At 37.5% G+C, this 23456-nt stretch overlaps 1 protein-coding gene across 7 annotated transcripts in view; it reads left to right on the top strand.

The window, feature by feature from the left end:
• Nucleotides 1-23456, top strand: part of FBXW11 (F-box and WD repeat domain containing 11) — a 128425-nt gene that overhangs the window by 72035 nt on the left and 32934 nt on the right. For all 7 annotated transcript variants that reach the window (XM_048860452.2, XM_048860449.2, XM_048860454.2 and 4 more), the window contains 2 exons: nucleotides 19534-19720; nucleotides 21144-21234. In XM_048860452.2, the coding sequence (XP_048716409.1) occupies nucleotides 19534-19720; nucleotides 21144-21234 (278 nt within the window). The remainder of the gene's footprint in view (nucleotides 1-19533; nucleotides 19721-21143; nucleotides 21235-23456) is intronic.

The following is a 23456-nucleotide window of genomic DNA, read 5'->3' as shown; positions in this document are numbered from 1 at the left end:
TAATGATCCAGATCACTTATTCATATAACAGTCATATAAGTCCTCTTATTTACATATACACATTTATATTTATTGTATATATTATATTAAATACATTAAAATATGTCCTCCAATGTTTGACTTTCTATTTCTCATTTTCCCCATTCTTTCCAAAAATGCCATAACAATGCTTATATTTTCTGGTCAGTTGCAGCCAAAGTTATCCTGTCAGTTAGTTTGCTGGATTGTATTAAGACGATTTAAAACATTTGCTGCCAAGGCTTTTACTATCCATAAAACAATGTACATAAAAAAAATCTTCCTATCAGGCAAATATTGACCTTGTGAACATGAAAATTAATGTACATTTTGAATTCAGACTTCTGTTGGAAAATGCCTGACATTTTCAGAAAATAAAGGTGGCAATTACATTTAGAAATGTTAATAAAATGCTAACTTCAAGTCCGTTTCGTTTGAAGATAACATTCCTCTAAGGAGTTCAGTGTTTCCACACACACAGTGATCAGCTTTGCATAGTTGCTCTTTTTTTCAAAAAATGATTGTTGATGTTTCTGACAGCTGTAATGCAGACGTGATGTTGAATGAAGCAGCTTTATGGTATAAATTGCGCTTGTCCTAGGTTTTAGCTTTTTTTAGTGTGATTGGAGAAAATCTCATTGTTTTACGTATTCATTTTTAGATACAGCATAAAAAGTGAAAGCTTCATTGGGAAAAAACAGGGTTGTTTTCCTTCTTGATCTTGAATTTGGCCTTCCTTTTATCCTGTAAAATCAGTTTTGTATATTGCGTTTACTATAAGCTTCTTATACAACGTTTGTTTTGTCATGCACAGGAGAACTCTATCTTTTAAATCTAGCAAGCTTTCCTTTTTGAAAGTATATCAGAATATATATTGGGGAATACTAGAAGAAGTGTTTTTATACTAAATATATATGGCGGGGGGGGGTAATCTACACTTAAAGAAATCTAGTGGAGGTGGCATAGATGATAGAGAATACCCATCCCAGATATATTGACACAAATGTTGGAATCCTCTAGCTTTGTAAAAGGCAGGTTTGACAAAATCCACACCATTGGTTATTATAGATTAGGCACCATACCTAAATACCTTTAAAAACCTGGTCCTAAATTTTTAAAGGACTGTTTTAACTTTGTCATGTAGAATTGTATTCTCTATATGTAAAGGGTTTTTACTAGCCAATTGAAGACAGGTTTCAGAGGAGCAGCCGTGTGAAATTAGTAGCAGCTAATTAAAGTGTCTAAAAAAAAAATTCATGACTTAAACTCAGTTTATTTTACTGTTATGTATTGTGAAAATGCCTAGCATTGTGATGTTTGTTTTTACCCAGCTCTTCTGGAGATATTTTAAAAATTGTGTACTAGGTGTATAGGGTATTTGTCTTGGATCTGTGCAAACATACTTTTTTATTGTCATATCACTGTGTGAAGGTTCTTATCCAATCATTCATTCAGAACAACTTGCCATTTTAAAATTGTTTAGTTTTTGCTTATTAGAGCCCCAATCCTGCAGATTTCAATGTGTGAGCAGATCCCTACATCCACAAAGTTTCCCACTGAGTTTTGTGGAACAAATGGAGCGCAAGCCTTCATTTTATGCATTGGAACTTGCAGGATCAGGGCGTATATGCAAATTAGTCTTTGTATGTTAAAATATAGATTCTTCTTGATGCAGTGTTCCAGCTGTAACATTTTACATTGCTGTTCCTTATGCTTTATAGTTAGAGGTAAGGATGTTGGCTTAGAGAGCTGCAATTATGTGCTGTGCTTGAACCTGTGGTATGTGAAAGCTATTGATTCAAACCATTTTAACACTTTCTGCAAGATATAAACTGTACGGCATTGTTCAGTGTTAGGGCATATATTGTATGATGTTTCTTCTTCTTTTAGACATTTTATTTTTATCCTCATTCTTGGAGACAGATTAATTCTGTAAGAATTTAAGGTTAATTCCTTTATTTCTGTAATTATTTTAAAATAGGAAGTTGTTATACTGAATACTTGTCATTTAAGACATTAAAGTCTTTAACTTTTTGCAATTTGTAGTAGATTAAGAATCAGAAATAACAAGTACAAAATATTTGTTTTTCTTGTTTAATTTATCCAAACAAGTCAAACTAAGTGCAAACCTCTCTGAAACTTTTAGTCTTTCTAATCACTTACATAATCGAAGTTAATCAGATCAATTGCAAACATTGCCATTTTGGTTTCAGTTGTACAGGAAATAGATTAAAAATGACAGAATTGCATAAGGGATTTAGAGAAATTACTTGAAATTTATTACAGTTTGTCTTGTGCCTCGATACCAGAGTACAAGGAGTGAATGGCTTGAAATAAGTATTAAAATTATTCTGAATCTGTGATGTACATGTTCCATCTTCAGAACGTAGTTTGCAGTGCACAGCATCTTTTGTGAACCTTTGATCTCTGAGAAGAGCTGTAGCAAAAGGCTCACGGAAAATTAAGCATATCAAAAAGGACAAGTGTGCACCCTTGTCTCATCCATGTTTGCAAGGGAAGGTTTTCTTGCACTAGGGTTTGGATTAAAATGAATATATTTAACAAAATTAGAGCCTAAGATGGAACTGACGGTTCATCTTGAGTGAATGGCCAGCTTTATAGAAACATTCTTTGCATCCAGAAAAATTGTTGCTGCTGTGGAGAGATGAGAATAAGCTAAACAAAGATGCACAATAATTTAACATCTGTGCCAGATGCTTCTGGGCTCTGATTTAATCATTTGAAAAACATATTTATACTAGAACACTTACCAGACATATTATAAATAAGCTGTGCAACCCTTAGGGTAAGGAACATTTGGTTAATCATGTTACATATGGATACATTTTCAGAGTCCCCCAAAGGGTTTTTATCTCTTACTTGTCACTCCGTATTTGTTTTCTGTAAAGATACCCATCATAACCTATCCCAGCTCTTGGATGTGATCAAGTTAGAAATTCTCCAGGTTCAAAATTCTAAAGCTGTTGGCTCAAGGAGACGTCTTGCATCAATCCAGCAATAGAATGTAGAAATGCATTGTGCTCCAACTGCCATTAGAAAATCACTAGGCATATACATTTAGCTGGAAAAGAGAAGACGGGGGATAAAACAGTTTTCAAGTACATAAAAGATTGTTACAGGGAGGAGGGAGAAAAATTGTTCTTCCTAACCTCTGAGGATAGGACAAAAAGCAATGGGCTTAAGTTGCGGCAAGGGAGGTTTAGGTTGAATTTTAGGAAAAACTTCGTAACTGTCAGGATGGTTAAGCCCTGGAACAAATTGCCTAGGGAGGTTGTGGAATCTCCATCATTGAAGACTTTTAAGAGCAGGTTAGACAAACACCTGTCAGGGATGGTCTAGAAAATACTTAGTCCTACCACTAGTGCAGGGGACTGGACTAGAAGACCTCTAGAGGTCCCTTCCAGTCCTCTGATTCTATAATTTCAGTTGGCTGTTTGAAATCTGAGCCATGCTGTAGGTACAGTTGGGACCTTGTTGCTCATATATCACTATATCCATTATATTTAATAGGCAAATGCCAAACTGGTAGACTTCTCCCCACTTCAGTTTTTTAAGAAGTCACATTAAAAATCCTACAGCTGCTAACTGCAGAGGCTACCTAAACCTGTGATCAGTCTCCCATCTCAATTTTTTATCTACAACTTTTTTTCCTCCCTTTTCTGCTCAGGTATTCTTGAACTGAAACACTGTATAAGGCCTTACAGTTCAGTACAACTTTTTTGGGATGTTGGTAGGGTTAACAAAACGCTTACTGTAAAAACTAAGTTTTAGTAATCTGGAACTGAATGTTATTAAATGGGAAGTAGGTGCTAATTGCGAAAAGTAGAACCTGTAGGAAAGCTCAAACTCTCTCAAGGGGTGTTGACTGTTTGGTTACCACGGGCTGTGAGCAGGTCTCAGTAGCTCCTTAGCTCAGGGGTAGGCAAACTTTTTCGCCCAAGGGCCACATCTCGGTATGGAAATTGTATGGCGGGTCAGGAATGATCACGAATTTGGGGGTTGGGGTGCAGGAAGATGTGTGGGCTCTGGGCTGGGACCGAGGGGTTTGGAGGGCAGGAGGGGTATCAGGGCTGGGGCAGGAGCTTAGGGTGCAGGAGGGGGTCAGGGGTGCAGGCTCCAGGCGGTGCTTACCTCAAGTAGCTCCCAGAAGCAGCGGCATGTCTCCCCTCCGGCTTCTACTCAGAGGCACGGCCAGGCAGCTCTGCGAGCTGCCCCGTCCGCAGGTGCCAGACAATGGGAGGTGCGGGGGTGGCACTTGGGGGTGTGTGTGTGGGGGGGCAGCTGGCTGCTTCCATGCATAGGAACCAGAGTGGGGACATGCTGCTGCTTCCAGGAGCCACACAGAGCAAGGCAAGCTCTGGATCCCGCTCCCCGGCTGGAGCTCGAGTGCTGGATTCAAACTTCTGGAGGGCCAGATGCAGCCCCCGAGCTATAGTTTGCCCATCCCTGCCTTAGCTGCTTCCTTACTGAGCAAGACTGGAAAGATAGAAAATAATACTGAAGAAACTAAAGCAATTTTTGAGTTTTTAAACAAATACAGTGTGTCCTAATGTGGATTACTTTCCACAAATCACCCTTTAATATTTTAATGGGCAAAAGCATGGAAGAGATTGCAGGCCATGGTGTTATACCAATAAATTAAAAACCAGCAGGATCTTATTAAAGAGGAAAAGGCAAAATACCACATTTATTGTGCATACAGAAAGAATCATAGTAAGCAGTTAGTTATAGCTATAACATTCCATTCAATCTCATATTTATTCACACATTCATACACACACACACACAAGTTCTGCAAGGTTCTTATCATAGTTACCAGCCTTAGAGTTGCTCATGCCAAGCCACTGGCCAGGTGGCCTGGATGTGAGGAGGGAGCAGGGCCTTGTCAGATGCTCATCTGATGCTCCTGGAAGTTGGTTTGCAGAATCAGACCCCAAAGTTCTCACTTTCTAGAGTCCGTTTTTATAGGAATTTCTTCCTATGCCAGTCTATGGGAATTGCTTCATCATGCTGTTGCTGAATCAGTCAGCAGATAGCACATTCCTGACAGCTCCATGCTGCTAGATGTTATCTTGTTCTTTGGTTCTCCCATTCTTGGGGCTGTTGGGTGGATTCCAGTCTGCCCTTCTGGGGTCCTCTGGTTATTTCCACTTGACGCCTTCTTCAGCCGATGGACACTGGATTCTTAGGCTGGCACCTCCCTGATCATTCAGTTATTATCCACACCACGCGTCCATCCACATACATCCTCTATCTCTATTTTAATCACAATTGTTAATATAACAAAAGGGTGGGGAGTCTCTGGGAGCTGGTTCTGTTGTTACAGGGTATTGCTTTGAGTCTCTCTGTGTGAATTGCTTTGAGAACAGACTCTGTCTTAGAATGTACTAACGCAATTAGCAGCTTGCAAGTTTCACACACAGAGGGAGAGAAACAGTACCAAAAACCAAGAGACCTCTTAATTAGTAATACCCTGGAATTTAAACTATGGGGAATCAAACTCATTTGTGATTTTAATACAGAACTTCTTTAATATGATCCAACAATGGCCTGCACTGTTTAATTAAAATATCTGTAATTCTTCAAACTCTCAGTTGTGATTTATAAAAGATAATTCACCCTGAATGGATAGAGATGAAAAGATGTGTGAGGAAGTGAATGGCTGGAGTTGGAGGAATGAGGGGTTGAAAGTGGCAATTTTAAACTGCCCCCTCACCCTAAGGAGCCAACCTGCATTGTGGCCATTTCAGTCTCTTAATTGGGAGCTGCTCAGTATTCCAAATTTAACTCACTTTCTTATCTATAAATTGACTACTGGTTGACAAACTGCTACTGAAAGATCAGTAGGGGTCAGATAGGGGCTCAGATAGTTCACAGAACTTACTTTGAAGGAGTGGAGGGAGAATGCTAGCAAAAATAATGTTCAGATTGGTAAAGTATTTAACTTTTTCCCTATTTTCTCATTTCACGAGGAGGTATCCATAGAGGAAGGAGATATTGCAAAACTCCCATGAAACTACTTTTTACGTTGTATAAATGAGCCATATTGTCACATGGGTGACACATTACAGATTCTCCTGCGGTGGCGAGAAACACCTCTATCCACTGGGGAGGGAGGCTCATAAGCATTTGCTTCATTACTTCAAGTTGTAAGAGTCGAGACTAAGCAGAGCAGAAGACAAGGATTCTGCATTCTCATTAATCTCCTGCTGACCAAGATGCATATTTGAGCACACAGAACTGGGGAACTTTTCTACTTTCCGGCCTGGAATTGCGCTCTCTATTGGCATGGCTTCTGAGAGACTAAAAGCTGATAAGCTTGTTTCTGAAAAGATGTCTTGAGTTCTTGCTGCACAGGAGCTGATAAGAAGAATGTACACATTTGAGTGGAAAGGAATAGATAACTTTACTTACCCCGAATAAACTGCTTGATTACATTCCTCACCTTTTATCCTGTTATTACCTCACTGAGTGAAGGAATCATCTTTTATTCGATCAACTTTTGTTGGTGAGAGAGAGAGAGAAGCTTTGGAGCCACACAGAGCTCTTCTTCAGGTCTCTGTCAGAAGTTGGTCCAATAAAAGATACTACTTCAACCATCGTGTGTCTCATATCCTGAGACCGACACTGCTACAACTACACTGAGTCCTTCACTGCATGTCCTCCCTTATCCTTGCATGAATATATCAAAAGGTTTAGTTAATTAAAAAAAAATCTAAACAAACCCATCTGTAATGGGATGATGGAATCATTATGAAGTTTATAGAATCAACATTTTGGCCATTGTGCTTGTGAACTCAGTTTTTGGACATGAAAGATCATTTTTCCACGTGATAGTGACAAACTTTCAGTGAGTTTCAGGCTCCAACTTTATGCTAAGCTGTTGAGTGCTATGAACACCACTTCAGGTGACATTAGTTCCTGCTGATATTTTCTCATGCTTGCATGTCTGTCCTAACTACGGCAACAATCTAATCTGTTTTCATCCAGGGAGTGTAAATAAATTTCATCCACTCTGGTGTAAAATAAACTTACTACAATTATACTTCAGCTCCCTCCCACACAAATCTTTATTTTTACAAACCATGGTATGTATGCTTTGTTTACACTTCATACTGCTTGTAGTTTCTCATTGATGATGTGTGTGGTTTTATAGAGAAATCATTCGAGCTTTGTCATTTGTTGAGTGTCTTTAGAGAAAAGACAATTATTTGTGATTGTTCTGCTTAAAATACACATCCAAAAAGATTATCCATCTCCCACCCACCTTTCTGTAGAACTGAAGATTTGTTGTAGTTGCGTTGTTGTGAAGAGGCTGGTGCTTCATACCCCCTGCTGGATGCAGAGTGGCTTTTTAGTACTTTGAGGTGGTCTTAAATTTCATTTGTATGCAGGTGCACAGAATGATCTGTATGAGATATAGCTTCAGAGTACAATTACAAAGTATACCTTTTGTCTCTTGAAAGATTTGCATTATGTCCAACAGGATCATGCAGTTAAACTAGATATTGCTAGCTTACTTCCTGGATCTTAACTAAACTGTGTTAAGCCTTGATGAATTTCTCTGTAAAGAGTGATTAGGGCAGGGAGATTGATATGTGGTGCTGCTGTTGCAGTGATGAAAATTTAGAAATATCAGGAAAACATGTAGTTATGTAGTGCATGAATAACTCTCATATAAAAGTTCCAGGCAGTTTGCTCTGAGCTGTTATAAATTAATCCCATATTTGGCTAAAACTATGTAAAAAGATACTCTTAAAAACTACCTGTTTTTGAAAATAACTTGTCTGAAAGAATTAAGCTCCCTTTTTCAGACTTCAAAGGAAGAAGTTTAAGTAGTCTTTGCTTGGTACTGTCCATTCTGAATTTTACACCTGTGCGAATGCTAGGAAAATGGAAAATGTTTGTGGTCTCTGGCTTCCTTTCTCTTCAGTGGAAAAAGTGATAATTATGGTATGCTTTTCAAAAAGCAGTGGTAGAATGTTTAGTCTACAGGGTTTGTTCTTACAGGGTTAGGTTGTGGTTAGTAAGTACTGTTATTAAAGGAAAAATGGTATATCATTCAAACTAAAGGCAAATCTTTACTACTTCACAAAGGAGATAGGATATTGCCAGAGATTGTCAAATCAGTTTTGTTGCAGATACCATGTTACTTGCCTTTTACAGTTTTCAGGCTGATTAAGAAAGGCTTCTGATTCTTCTAAATATGCTGACTATGTTTCTTTTAGTATGTCAAATATTATTTGTACTGAAAAGACATTAATTCATAATAAAAGGTAATTACATTGTAAGAGTAACTGATTTCACCTTTGTGCCTTAATTAATAAAGGTTCAATGAAAGTTAAATGAATTTTACAATACTTTGCATGTTCTTATGCAAATCATGGATTTTTTTAGTCAGCATGCAACTTCGACCTCTGTAATAATATCTTATGTTGCCTTTGCCTAGAAAAATAAGGTCCCTTCTGCAGCTGTTTTGTATGTAAAAAAGTTGTACACTGTATTGAGCAAGTAAAATCCTGCCAAAGTTCTTTGAAATTTGTTTCTAAAATAACAAAAATCTGTGCAGTCTCATGATCTAAGCTACTGTTTCATATCCAGCTTTAGTCAGTTGCATGGAATTGACATCCCGCATTTGGGTTTCATTTTCATACAGAGTGATATTTACACATTGAGCTTTGAAATCTCTGTGGATTTTAATTGTTTTAATTTATTATTGAAATTAAACCAAACCTTCATCTGGTACCTATAATCACCAGCAGCTGTACCTTTTCACTGTTCTATATAAAACTACCAGAACATTCGGGGGGGGGATGTTTTGTTTCTCTGAAAAGTATACTAATAAATGCTAGACGAGCTTATTAAGGAAAATGTTTAGTTTATGGTCTCTTTCAGTTCCAAGTGTGTGTTTTTTTAAATCTGTAAACAGACATGAAGTGTAAAATGTGTATTTGTAGACTTTTGATGGTATTCTGGATCTGAACTACATATGTTTTTTAAAATATGAGTTGAATGAGAGATTCCTGCTTGCTGTCAGAGGTACTAATAATGGGCCTGTCGTAGTAGCTAGGCTTTGGACATGTTACTGCTGAATTCATTTGGATAAAGTACACATGTTCACATTTTTAGTTTGATTTGATATAACTAAATGTGGACATTACATTTATGAAAAAAGAAAAGGAGTACTTGTGGCACCTTAGAGACTAACCAATTTATTTGAGCATAAGCTTTCGTGAGCTACAGCTGAATGCATTTCCACTGAATGCATCTGATGAAGTGAGCTGTAGCTCACGAAAGCTTATGCTCAAATAAATTGGTTAGTCTCTAAGGTGCCACAAGTACTCCTTTTCTTTTTGCGAATACAGACTAACACGGCTGCTACTCTGAAACCTAACATTACATTTATGATGTGAATTACCTGTAAAAAAAATTGAAGAATCAAGGCATACTGGGCAAAATATTTCTGGGTAATTACACTCTACAGGTGGCTTTCCAGAGTGGAAACTTGGTGTATGTCGATAACACCAAAAAAATACTGCAGTTCTTTCCCCCTTCTTAAAAAGGAGCATTTTTTCTTAATATGAGTTAATTGAGTTTCGTTGTGTGCAGAGTAACAGTTAAATCAGGAAACTCTTATTTGTATCTAGTTTAATTTCATAGTGGATCCATAGACACACCACTATGTTTTATTGGTATTGGTCTATTAATACGCACCTCAAGTGTGTTGCAGCTGTGTGCTTTCAGTCACCTGAGATGTGGATTAATGGACCATGAAATGTGCATCACTGTCTTAATTCTGAGATTGGAAAGATGGTAGCTGGTTGGATCTAACTTCCATTCTAACATCTTATTTTAACTTCTTTAACTTTGGGTTGAAAAATAGTTTTGACCTAATTAGTACCACAACTACTCGGAAAGCAAAAGAGAATTCTTGTCAAGTCTGAATAAAATTAACCAACTATGTTTTCAAGTACAAGTTAGTAATTTTTTTTTACAGAGTTGTCTAACATTTGTATCTTAACTCCAAAATAACTTGTTGTTGCCCCTTCAAACTTTTTGAATAGTCAAATCTTCATGAAAACTCATGCTGTCTAAAATTATGATTGGACTAAAATGTTAGAAATGTATGGATAGTTTGGATTCTGCTTCTATTGAGATAAATAGTTTTTTGCCTCTGACTTCAGTGGTAGTAAGATTGCATGCTGCATGCAAGAGCATCTTCCCCTGAGTGTTCATTTTGCAGTACAGGAAACATTGTGGGCTTGGGGAGACATCACTGCAACGGTTCACAATCAATTCATGTGTGGAAAGTTCTCTCTTAGCTATAATGGCTAGAAACTTCATTGTTTAAAATGAAACTTAGATGTTGCAGAAGATGACACCAACTTGGTAGTGCACCCATGCCCAGGTTGCAGCCAGAGATTCCATCAAAAGGCTGGTTGTTGGTTTTTCTTTGTAGTTCAAAATTTAAAATATCAGGCTGTCTGATTTTTAGGGTTTATATTTCATTGACAACTGGAGTGTGTTGAAACTTTTGAATAATTTAAGCATTTTTGAGGTTAAGACTTAAAATTTCAGGAAGGAGACATTTTTTATGAAGCTTATAATGATTTTTTGTTCTTTTTCTACCCATTGAAATATCATTGCTCTACCAAATTTGAAACTTTAGGTAGCTTTGGACACTGACTTGTACAAGTGACAGTTTTCAAAGGTTCATATTTTTTTATCCCCATTATTTGAAAACTAGGCATGAGTTTTCATCGTTCAAGTTGACATATTAAAAATGAAGAGAGATGGATGTTGAGATGGAAAGATGGTTTCCTGACTACTGTTAGTTCCATCAGCTCACTTCGCTCTGATTTAATAATCTAATGATCTAGTCAACACACTTAATTTTTTTTAAAAGTCTTGCTTTCACAAGAAGATGCAATTAGAAGAAATTGCAAAACCAAAAACATTGTTTTAAAAAGTTTAAATTGCTAAATATAATATAAATATGACATCACTTAAAAACCCCAAGTGATTAAAAGAAAGAAATGTCTAAGGACCTCACAAATGTCTACCTACATAATGAACATAAATGTGTATTCTAATAAAGTACAAGGAAATGCATATTTCATCACTACATAACAAATTTCCTTATGATCAAAATGCTGTTCCATCTTTAACCTCAAAATTTAAACCCAACTCTCTTGTCTGAAAGCATATGCTTTCGCACCCCCATTCTCTGCGAGTCTAAACTTCTGACTGTTAGAAATTGGTACTGGATGATGAGATGGATCACTCAATAAATTGTCCTGTTCTGTTCATTCCCTCTGAAGCATCTGGCACTAGCTACTGCTGGAAGACAGGATACTGGGCCAGATGACCATTGGTCTGGCCCAGTATGGCCATTCTTATATATAAATTACATATGCGTGTACTACATATATGAGATTCGGATATAACTAATTTTATTGTACATCAACAGTTTTTAATACACTTTATATAGTTTTCTCAGATGAGTTTTTATACTTGATTATGTGAGCAGTGTAAAATGTATGAGGCTTTCGGTTTTTATATGCTTTGAGTTTTTGAGTGATAAGTCCACTGTTGTCATTTAACAGCCTTAACTAATTTTGAAAACCAAGCTGTTTTTTCCTTTTGGAAAAAGGCTCTCTGAATTTGTTCAAGCTCAGTTTTACAATGTTTGTGCCATTGAGAAAATAACAAAAGTGGCACTAGCCCCTTCACCATGGAAGGGGCTTCAAAATTAAATCATACTTCCATTATTGTTTTTATGTACAAGACAGCATAAGCACATTTGACTAGTAATAAAACATTTTCACATTTGATGAGCTCATGCTATTAAAATGTAATTTATTTCAGTAGCTAAAACAGTTAACTATAGCTCTACAGAACATAAAATAACTAAGGCAAATATTCCAGTTTATTTTAGGGAGCATAATCATTTTGTTTATTACCAGGAGATGGCAGTAACAGATAAATGTATAAGATTTAGCTTTTATGCTAACTTAATATGAACTTTCGTAATATATTTGCCCTGTCACTTTTTTCCATTTGGAATTATTTCTCTACGTTTGACATTTTGAAGGAAGATACATTTCATGCCATGTTTGAAAGACTGGCACTTGATTACATTGCTCAAAAATGTAAAGTAAATCAGTGTCTGAAGTGTGTCTGCTCTCACCTTTCTTCAGGTATATGGTTGAATAATTGCTGGATAAACTTCAATTATGCATGTTTGTTTAAGGTTAATCATAAAGTTACTAACACCCCTGCATCCCAAAGAGAAAAATGCAGTGTTCAAATGGAACCTATGTAAACCTTTACCTTTTTGTGTTAACTTACAAATTATTGCCTTTTTTCTTAACATTTTCTCTCCTGATTGAATGTTTGTGTTCCTGCTTGCAAGCAGATTTGGTTAGAAACTCCCCCGACCATAAGAGTTGAAGTCAAGATAAATGGTGTTCTGCGGGGCAAAAACGTAATTTTAAAAATGTGCCTGTTTTACCACTAACCCAGTAGTGTCCCCTGTAACTTATTTCAATCTCTTGTTCTTACCTGGTAATTATTCATCACCTGGACTATACATCCTACACATGTTTAGCAGTCTTGCATGATTTTCTATTAGCTCACCTGTTAGTAATTGCTCTCATGGGTGAGTGCAGTACCATTGCTGTGTGATTGAGAATGAGGGTTGTAATGGTAAAGAGAGCATTTAGCTTTTGTGGTAAACTTCATTAACCAGGGTTTGGAAAGTCCACTTGTCAGTGACAAGTAGGAAACTTTCTCAGGCATCAACTTTTGCAGAATCTAAGCTTTCATTTTAAAAAAAGTTCTAGTTCTTGTGGTTGTGAAGATAACCTTCCAATGTGAACCTAGCGTAACTGATGCATTATTTTTTTCCTGAGTCTGCAGACAGCTCCAGTGCCTCTGTTCTTTTGCAAGCTGCAGATGATAGAAAGTACCTTACGTTAGAAGGGAAAGATAACATTTCTATAGTTTACACTGGGAGATAACTGGAGTTTTGGAGGTACGGATTGACAAATTCAGAATTTTCAGATCTGCTGATTCTGTAAAAAGCTAATTATGTGGGCACCAGAATCATTTAGCTCATTTTAAAAATGACTTCTAGAGGCTAGATGGTCCAGCAGTTTAATGTATTTTTGTATTATTATAACTTAAGTTTAGTTCCCTCAGAACACTAGGTTATGTATGCACTTTCTGATCTATTACAACAAATGTTCTGTAGATTTCAGTTTTTACAGTTAATACCAAAGTTTTTGTATTTAGTGTTGTCGCAGGGTGTGATACAACTAAATTATCAGCCAAACAGAGCTATATCACCTTTTAATTGTCTGTGGATTCATTGCTTACCTAACCATTTATCTAAATATCACTGTTAGGCATGTTAACATCTTTACCCTGTATTTTTGTAGAATTACAGGGGTAGGGAAAACTAAGCAAGTAGTTTGGAGAGGCAGGTCAGTGAGTGGGACCTGGAGCAAGGGCTGTATAGAGGCTTTTGAGATGAAAACAATACAGTGGAATGGGAGCCTGGGAACCTTTTTGTTTATCCAGTAACCCCTATGTTACAGTATCGGGGTAAAAGGATTAATCGCCATCTCCAGCACTCCATTCACTTTGGAAGTTATTAATGCTAATGTAAAAAGTATTTTATTTTTCCTTTGTCTAATGTTGATTTGCTTGTCCTGTGTGTTGGGGATGGTTAGTATCCTGCATTGAGAATATGGCATTGCATTAATTTATTAGACACTAGATGTAGTTGTTCTGTATAAGTACTCTTAAGGTTATTGATCTGAGCTTGTTAAAAGGTCGACTTAAGCCACAGTGTTTAACTAGCAGTTTTCTACTGAAATCTCAAAAAAAATCTCCTGCACCTCCCACAGCATCAAATGAAAATGGTCCAGTCAGTACAGCTTTATTGCCTTCCTTATTTTTAGCCTGTGAAGGTGTTCTTACTGTTTGCTACAAATTACTACATTTGATTTCACTATATCAAATCAGTTATTTAAAAATAACTTTTAAAATGACCACTTCATGATTGAATTTTTTCAAAAAGTTAATGAAATAAGAGCAGAATCAAATGAGAGAATGGTCTTTTGGCAAAATTGTCCTAAAGAAAAGCAGGATTTAGAAAATTAGAATTGCAATATGTATTAGAATTAGTGGGACAGGTGCAGGTTGGAAGAACAAGTTTACCATAATGATCATGCGATAGAGAATACCTCAAATGTCTGCTTAAATATGCTGACATAGCTGGTGATATTGGTGCAGTCCTGATAACTGTTAAGATCCATAATCAGAAAGGGAATTGCCATTTTGGAGGCAATGAAAGTTGGGAACCGCCTACTGAAAAAGGCTTGCTTGTTTGAACTTGATGATATAGGAAAGATAGGACGAATAGTAAAAGGCCAGTATGGTTGCCTCAGGAATTCTTTAAGGATCTGAAAATCAAAAAGGAATCCTACAAAAAGTTGAAAGATGGATGAATTGCTGAGGAGGAGTACAAAGAATAGCACAAACATATAGTGACAAACAGGCTACAGCACAAAATGAGTTACACCTAGCAAGGGACATAAAAGGTTCTTTAAATACATAAGGAGCAAGAGAAAGATGAAGGCAAGTGTAGGTCCTCTACTTAGCAGGGAAGGAGAGCTAATAACTGATGACATGAAGATGGCTAACATGTTTAATGCCTCTCTTGCATCAGTCTTCACTAAAAAGGTTACCAGACACTGAATACAATTAATATTAACAACCAGGGGGAAGAATTGAAAACCAAAATAGTTAAAGACAAAGTTAAAGAATATTTAGATAAGTTACATGTATTCAAATCAGCAGGGTACTTGGAACTAGCTGAAGCAATCTCGGAAGTGTTAGCAATTATTTTATGTCGGGCAAATATAGTACCTATTTTAAAGGAGAACAAAGACGAACCAGGGAATTACATACTGGTCAACCTAACTTCAATACCTGGAAAGATACTGGGAAAAATTATTAAACAATCAGTTTGTAAGCGCCTAGAGGTTAATAGGATTATAAGGAATAGCCAACATGGATTTCTTCTTGACAAATCCATGCCAAACCAACCTAATTGCCTTCTTTGACAGGGTTACTGACCTAGTAGATGACACCATCTCTTCCCCACCCCCCCGAGCGATATAAGTTACATCAACTTAAGGGGTAGTGTAGACAAGCCCTTTGTAAACTAAGAAGAGGCAAATCAGAATTAGTTATCCTACTCCAGTCATTTGAATGACGTTTTTAAATACAAGACAATTATAATGGCTCATGGTTCATTATCTTGAGCCTGTCGTCATAAAGCAAATATTGAATGATTTACACTAGTAGCAATATTTATAAGAAATCTCTACAGCTAAACCAAACGCAAAAGCAGTCCATGACTAAGTCCAAAGACTAAGTTAAACTCAGATGTTTCAGTAAGATTAAGTGGACCAAAAATAAATGCAATGTTGAGGAATTTGATAGTTTGACAACCAGTTGAGAAACCTTAGCATCCTCTCTCCAAGGATATGGGTAACTATCCACAGGATGTCACCAGAGAATTATTTTGCCTTAGCTACTGTATCATAAATCCCAGAAATGGGTAACCCTCTTTATTTTGGCTTTATAAAGCCAGTATAATATTACAATTTAAATACCTCTAACTACAGAGAGAGAACAGATACTACTCCAGCATCATCTCTGCAGAGATAATTTATAAGCTTGCACCAGTGCTCCTGCTGGCAAAAGTGGTACTTCATTAGCAAGGTTATGGTTTCGTCAGTTATTTTTAGTAAATGGACAGGTTACAGGCAGTAAACAAAAGTTAATGGAAGCCGTCGACCTCTCCTTGACTTTTACTAAAAATAACTGTCGGGGTGGCCCTGACCGAGAGCCCAAGCACCGGGGTGGGGGATGGGAGGAGAGAATGACACATGACTGACAGTTCCTGCTGCTGCTCCGGGGAGGACAGCTCCAACTCCAGCCCTGGCTGCTTGGGGGGACGGCTCTGGCAATTGGGGAAGAGGGGAAGAATAGCTCTGGGCCCAGGCCCGAGGGGGAGCACACACAATACAGCTCTGGCGTCAGCCCACAGCTGCAGGGGAGAGGGGAACTCCAGCCCCAGCTGCAGCCAGTCCGGCGGAGGATGAAGCCAAAGAATTCACTGAGATCCATTAAAGTCACAGAATTGATGATTAAATCATATCCTTTACCATCAAATTCTGACAAACCTAAACTTCCTGGGCCAAAGAGAGACTTTAGCAATGCCATTTTTGTGACAATGGAGTCAAAAGAGACTCACAAGTAAAGGAAAGTTATACCAAATGAGAGCCCATTGGCAGAGCTCCCTTCTTTGGCTGCAAGAGATGCCAGAAGTCATATCAAGAAAATATGTTTAGCTCTGTATTTCTCAGTCTGTTCCCTAGAGTTCCAAGTTTCCAGATCAGTTACTCAAATATTGGCTTGACCAAGGAAGTTAATGCATTTATTCAGCGATTGAGAGAAGACGTTCTTCCAGGTGGCCGTTGTTTTCTAATTACACTTGCTGCTGTCATGCACTCTGCAGCAGATGTAATTATATTCTGAGAACATTAATTTCTAGTTTGAAAGCTCTGATTACTGGAAGAGGCATATTGCAATGGCTGCATTTTTAGACTATTGTTTGCTTGGACACACCTTGTAGATCAACTACATTCTCTTGCCAAAGTCCAAACACACAAATGTCCAGAAACTAGCTCACCTACTCAGACAGATGCAGGTCATTGTTCTGTACCATGTTCCCTCGTAACAGAACCCATCAGATAAGGTAATCTTTATTCAACAGCTGGACTACAAAGTTAAACTTTTAGGTGTTTTGGGTAATGTCAGTGATGCATACAACTCCACTGAAGTTAGTGGAGATGTACCCAATGGTTTTCCAATATATCAGTGTATTTGATTATTTATATGGGGTGCTGCAGGCATTCCCTTATGCATCTTATCTTTAGTCTAGATATTAATTTCTATCAAGAGTACTAGCTAATAAGCAGATTGAGCTCATTTACAGCTGAACAAAGGTAGAAACAATTTAGATAGCAGGTCAGGGATATATATTCAGATTAGTCTTTAAAAGAATTAGGATCCTACTTTCAGAAGAATATACCCACTTAAGCATCATTGGTGGATTGGTGAAAAGGCCTACTGAGAGAGGTCCATCACTCGTCCACTGGGAAATCACTATTAGGTCCATTACTCATTTCAAAGAGCCTGGATTTCTGCCATATTAAAAATAGCACTAATCAGAGAATTCCAGTATAGATACCTTAGATTTAGCAGATAGAATGTCAAATTGTAGCAAATAGTATATGTCAAGGATTTCTTTGCCAAGTGTAAAAGCTTCTGGGTGACAATTTCTTTCACTTGCTACTGTGCCTCTTGATGGCCTCGTTTAAACTTAGCAGTGCTGAAGAGCAAAGAAAATAGTATTAATTTAAGAAGAGATCTATTTAAAAATGTTTTTATAGAGTCCTTCACTGAACTGCATATTAATTAGGCAAGCTTTGTGGAAATTAATGAAAGGTGAAGGGAAGAGAGGAAATGGCAGAAGAAATGGCTATTGAGCAGTTTTAAATGATATCCATGCAATCCAGAATCAATAACAAAGCACTTTCTGAAGATGATGACGCAGATTTTGCAATTACCAAGTCAAATTAGGTTTATCCAAATTCTTCTATATAAATTATAGAATCACAGAAATGTAGGACTGGAAGGGACAGACAAAGGTCAAGTTGAGCCTCCTTAGCTTCTGAAGTAAGTTCAGGAGTGGTCATGCAGCATGTTCTCAGGTTGTGGTAATGTCTTAATGGAAGAGATGTGTTTTAACCTTGACATTAGAAAGTGTTCTCACAAGGGGTTCGAACAAGAAATTTTTTGGTGGCCTTAGAGTGCAGCCACCAACTCTTGGGGGTGGCCGCTCTGACAATTTTTCCTAAAATACTTATTTTACTTTGGGAAAAACAAATAAATATGCACATGTCGAAATCATTGTAATTTATGTAGGGTTTTTTCAGACTCAATAATAAAAATAATGTACAGTTGTCTCTATTCTTTATGGACCTAAACAGAATAGAAACAAAATAAGGTGCTTTGCACATTCTTCTCTTTTTTGTTGTTTCTTTGGTTGCTGTTTTCTTTTTAGACTTGCTAGCTAGCAAGTCTGCTCCTGTGAAAACTGATATTTGTATGTTTGTTAATATTGCTTTTCACAATAGACTTACTCAGCCCTGGCAAGCCAGGGGATAAATGAAGCTCTGAATAGAGAGGGGGGTAGTGAGGCAGTGGAGGCCATGGGTGATGGGGGGGTTTGAGCCTGGGGCCAGATCCCAAAGCCCCACAACTGGGGGATGGAGCCTGAAGCTCCGCTGCTGGAACCCAAAGCCCCATGGCCAGATCCTGCAGCCCAACACCCCAGGGCTGAAGCCAGAAGCCTGAGCCCCACTGTCCCTGGGAAAGGGGGGAACTCACACTGGTTGTCTGCTTCTCTGGTGTCTGTGGCTCCAGAGGCAGGCAGGGCCAAACCCCTACTGGTGGCCCCTGGGAAGGGGTGAATGCTTTGCCGCTCCCCACTTCTCCCTAATCACTGCCCAGGGGGCTGTAGCCACAAGAAAACCCCCTGGTGGCTGCGGTGACCAAAGTTGAGAAATGCTGCTCTACAGCATCCTTCCCAATACCTCTCCTGACCATCTCACAAGGATATGTCTGCATTTGCTCAAGAGGAATCTGATCATATACTGTGTTTACTTACTCTACATTGCCAGGGTAGGAGTTAATCATAAAAAGGAAGAATGGTAAGGGAAGAGAAATAGGAAATGTTTCATTTGTGTTGTCATTTAGCAAACTATAATATTCTGAAAAAGAGTTCAGCATTCCTGCCCCACATCTGTGGTGGAATTAACATGGAGCAGAAAAGGCCCATGATTTGAAGTCCAGGAGCTGCAGAATAATTGTTGTGCTATTAATGCACTGTGCTGATTTACTCGCATAGCCCAGCTTTCATAGAGTGGAATTCTGGTATGCAAAAGATGTTAGAAATAGAGGATAAAGAATTATTAACTTGTTCAAAATGTTGCTTCTTGTATCAATTTGAATTCATTGCTTCCTTACTAGTAGTTGTATTTTCTTATCTAACTCCTAAGCTTGATTTTCAGTGCAGTTGGAGTGTTTTTCTCTGGTTATTAGTACTTCATTTTCAAGTTTGATTTGTTAGATCATAATGCCACTTTATTTTCTTGTGCAGTGTTAGGTAATTTATTCATAATGATACAGCACTAAGCCTTTCTATAAAACAAATATTTGTGTTATTACTGCTCTAGTGCCTTAAGTAGAACCACGTTATCTTTTTCCTGAGTGTACATGCAAGCTGAGATCATTTAGTGGTTTACTGTCAAGACTGACATTTTTGATTATTTTTTTTTTTTTTTGTAGAGCAAGGCTTAGATCACATAGCAGAAAATATCCTTTCTTATCTTGATGCCAGATCGCTCTGTGCAGCAGAGCTGGTGTGTAAGGAATGGCAGAGAGTCATCTCTGAGGGAATGCTATGGAAAAAATTGATTGAGAGAATGGTGCGCACTGATCCACTGTGGAAAGGGCTCTCTGAAAGAAGGGGTTGGTAAGTACCACAGCAATATGTAAACTAATTCACCCAGCTTTGTAGGCTATTCGTAACAAGTGTCCCTAATCCAGTGTTCTGCCAAAAGGTAAATTTATGGTATTGTTACTCCTCTGAAATCTTCTATGGAAAAGTGTGGGGGTAAGGGGTGGTTAGGAAGGGAGGGGGTCATAAATGGTATTAAAAATCTGTACTTATTTAATTTGCTCCCTTTTTGGTCAGATATCTTGCTCCATTTCCCTACCCACCCCATTGCTTTTCGCTTTTGAGTTCTTATGGTAAATTTTACTCTGCAAAGTTTCACTTTAGCAGTTTTTTTGCATATTTATCCATATTACCTCTGAACTGTAATGTGCAACACTGAGTACAGAAAGCTACTCAATATGCTTGTTAGGTACTTTGTCAAGTGAAATTGACTCAATTCAGACTGCTGAATTGGAATTAATTTGCAAACTGGATACAATTAACTTAGGCTTGATTAAAGACAGGGAATGAATGTGTCATTACACAAAAAGAAAAGGAGTACTTGTGGCACCTTAGAGACTAACCAATTTATTTGTCTCTAAGGTGCCACAAGTACTCCTTTTCTTTTTGTGAATACAGACTAACACGGCTGCTACTCTGAAATCTGTCATTACACAAAGTAAAACACATATTTATCCCCCCCCGTCCACTGCCCACTGTTCCTGTCAGACGTTCTTGTCAACTGCTGAAAATGACCCACCTTGATTATCACTACAAAAGGTTTTTTCCCTCTCCTGCTGGAAATAGCTCACCTTACCTGACACCCATTGTTTCATATTCTCTCTATATATAAATTTCCCCACTGTATTTTCCACTGCATTTCATCCAGTGAAGTGAGCTGTAGCTTACGAAAGCTTTTGCTCAAATAAATTTGTTAGTCTCTAAGGTGCCACAAGTACTCCTTTTCTGAAACATTTCTTTCTTGGTAATACTTTGTTTCAGATTTGGCATAACTGGGTTTTCCCATCTTTTTCAAGTCTCTGAAAGTAGAGGGGGAGGTCCCTCAGTGTGTTTTTCCTCTCTAGCATCTTGCTTTAATGCGCTCTGTAATAGCATGACAATGAAACTGCTGACTCTGACTCAAGACCTGGCAAAGGTGGGAAACTCAGGAATCTAAAAAAGCCTGTCAAAATAGCAAATCCCTATTTACTGAACACAATGAAAGAAAATGATTTCCTTTTTTGAACCTCAGATATTTTAAAATACAGTTGTTATTGAGGTGTATAGCCCTTTAGACATTGTCTTTTGTGTGGGTTAAATGACTTTAAGGTATCAAAAGTATTGTTTGAGAATGTATATGCTAAGTTGTAGCTTAGTGCAGTTATCCATCGTGCAGGGATTTTTGGTTTAACATGTCGTACTGGAAAATATAACTTTTTGTTTGTTTGTTTTTTGTTAGGGATCAGTACCTGTTTAAAAACAGACCCACAGATGGCCCTCCAAATTCATTTTACAGGTCATTATACCCAAAGATAATACAGGATATAGAGGTATGTTTTCTAACACAACTTTTTCAAGCTAGTACATTTTCCTGATAGTTTTACTCTGATATATATCCTGAACAGTATGGTTTTTAAATATAATGTTATGTAATTGATTACACTATTTCTAGTACTAATTCTCGTTTGCCAGGAAAATGCGGTAAACATGCAGTAATTTATTGGATAGAGTAAATACAATATTAAGGTAACTTGTTAATGTCCACATTAGAAGCATGTTTCTTTTTCTGAAAGATTTTGGGACTTTTCAGAAATGAATTATGAAGTCTGACTTAATGGAATTATAATATTTAATAGTCTCGTTCACCCCCAGACAATCACATGCATACTGTAAAACCAGATTTTCTATATAATTTGATTATCCTAACTTTTTTAAAAGTCCAGATTTAAACTTCGAATATTAAACATTCAAATACCAAGATCTATTTAATATTTTCATTTCTGCCCTTAATTTTAAGAGACTCAAGATAACAAATATAGCTTTTCTTACAAGGAGTGCAGAATTTTGTTGTCTTTCTTGAATGACTGTAGTAAGAGTCTACAATATGGTTATAACAAAATGCGTTTTAGGCATAAAGATGAGGCAGAAATGACTTTCTTTTGTTTGACAATGTGATATTTTGCTTACCTTGTAAAAGAGCTTCAAAATTATGGCTCATTTACTTTTCAGCATATGTTTTTGACAGATTAAGGTCATCTTGGTGTTCACATACTAGAAGAAAAGCTCAGTCTTATCCAGTTAGCTATGTATCTGCCATAAAAATGTGTTACTTAGACCAAAAACTGTAATGCATTTATTTCAGCCAGGTGATGGACATAAAAGTTATTGGTCCAAAATTCATTAGTGAAGAAACATGTGTTTGTTGGTTAAGGCAGATGTGAACTAATGGAATCATTCTGTTATGGCAAATGTGACCTTGTGTGGCTGGCACTTCATGAACAAAATTACTCAAAACTCCAACCTGTCTGTAAAATTTAGCTGCCCCACAAATCAACTGTAACGCTCATTTTCAAATATATATTTTAATAAGCTACTGTTAACAATTCAAATGATTTTTTTAAAGTATAAATCTGAACATAAAATTAAAGCCTCAGCAAAACAAAATGAGCCACGATATTAGTACTTGTTGGTTGTGCACCATACTCCTTTACATACTTGTGTGGTGAGAGAGCTTGTTTTATCCTTTTCTTTTCTGCATACAAGTTCTTTCAGCATGGTTGAAGTTGATTTCCTGAAATAAGATCCTTCTGGTATTGGTTAACCCTTGCTTTGCTGTGATTGGCACCTGGCTTAGGCAGCAGGCTTCCTTCCATTGCTTCAGTTTTATTTCTTGCTAGAGCCCCCTTCTCCAGTAGTAAGAGCCAGATCCTGTTCCCATTCAAGTAAGTAGGAAAAATAGCAGGATTTGGGCCTAAAAATTCTGTAAGTGATTATTCGAGTGGAGCCATCTTAAGATTTGGGGTCATGCACAGATTCTTAGTTGGAAGAAGTGAGAGTAGATCTTATGCCAGTACTCTAAGCAGTAAAACACCCTGAAATGTATTGGGCTTATAGATGGAGGTAAACGCTGAGATCACATTTGAAAGTGGGCTGTTTGTTGAACGCTCTTTGAAGGAGGAAGGGAAAAGAGTTCCTCAAAAAAGATTGGTATCTTCAAAGGAAGGAACCTTTTGAATAGGTCACTCTGATGACCCCATTGCCGCCACCAGATAAGGAGGGAAACACCCTACAGCGTGTGTGTGCTTGCTCCCCCCCCCCCCCAGTAAAGAAAAAACAACAAAAGCAGTGTGAAAATACAAAGTGGTTGAGGCTGTCTTAAACGATGTAGTAATTAGACTGCTTTATATTCGAGTTTTTGACATTCACTCTTCCTATGTTGATCTATTGACAACTATAAATGGGGCATTTTTGTCGGAATGCCTTTGATAGTGGAAGTGTTCTGGAGCATTACATGCAGGATGTGCAGCAAGGGATCTCAGGCCATACACCTTTAAATACTTGTGGCGAGATGACTTGTCATATCCTCCTAACCTTCTCTTTATTACTTGCATCCTTTGCATCCATACGGCTATAAAAGCCACCCCCCCCCAGCCAAAACCCCAAAACCTCCCCTGACATCTATGATTTAAAAAATAAAAATAATAATAAAAAAAAAAATCCAACCTTGCATGTTTTAAGTGATCTTACAAAGTGAGGGGGAGATATCAGTGAA

The sequence above is a fragment of the Caretta caretta genome, chromosome 8 (genome assembly GCF_965140235.1).
Source record: "Caretta caretta isolate rCarCar2 chromosome 8, rCarCar1.hap1, whole genome shotgun sequence".
NCBI lineage: Eukaryota > Metazoa > Chordata > Testudines > Cheloniidae > Caretta > Caretta caretta.
This window is presented reverse-complemented; position numbering and strand designations above follow the sequence as displayed.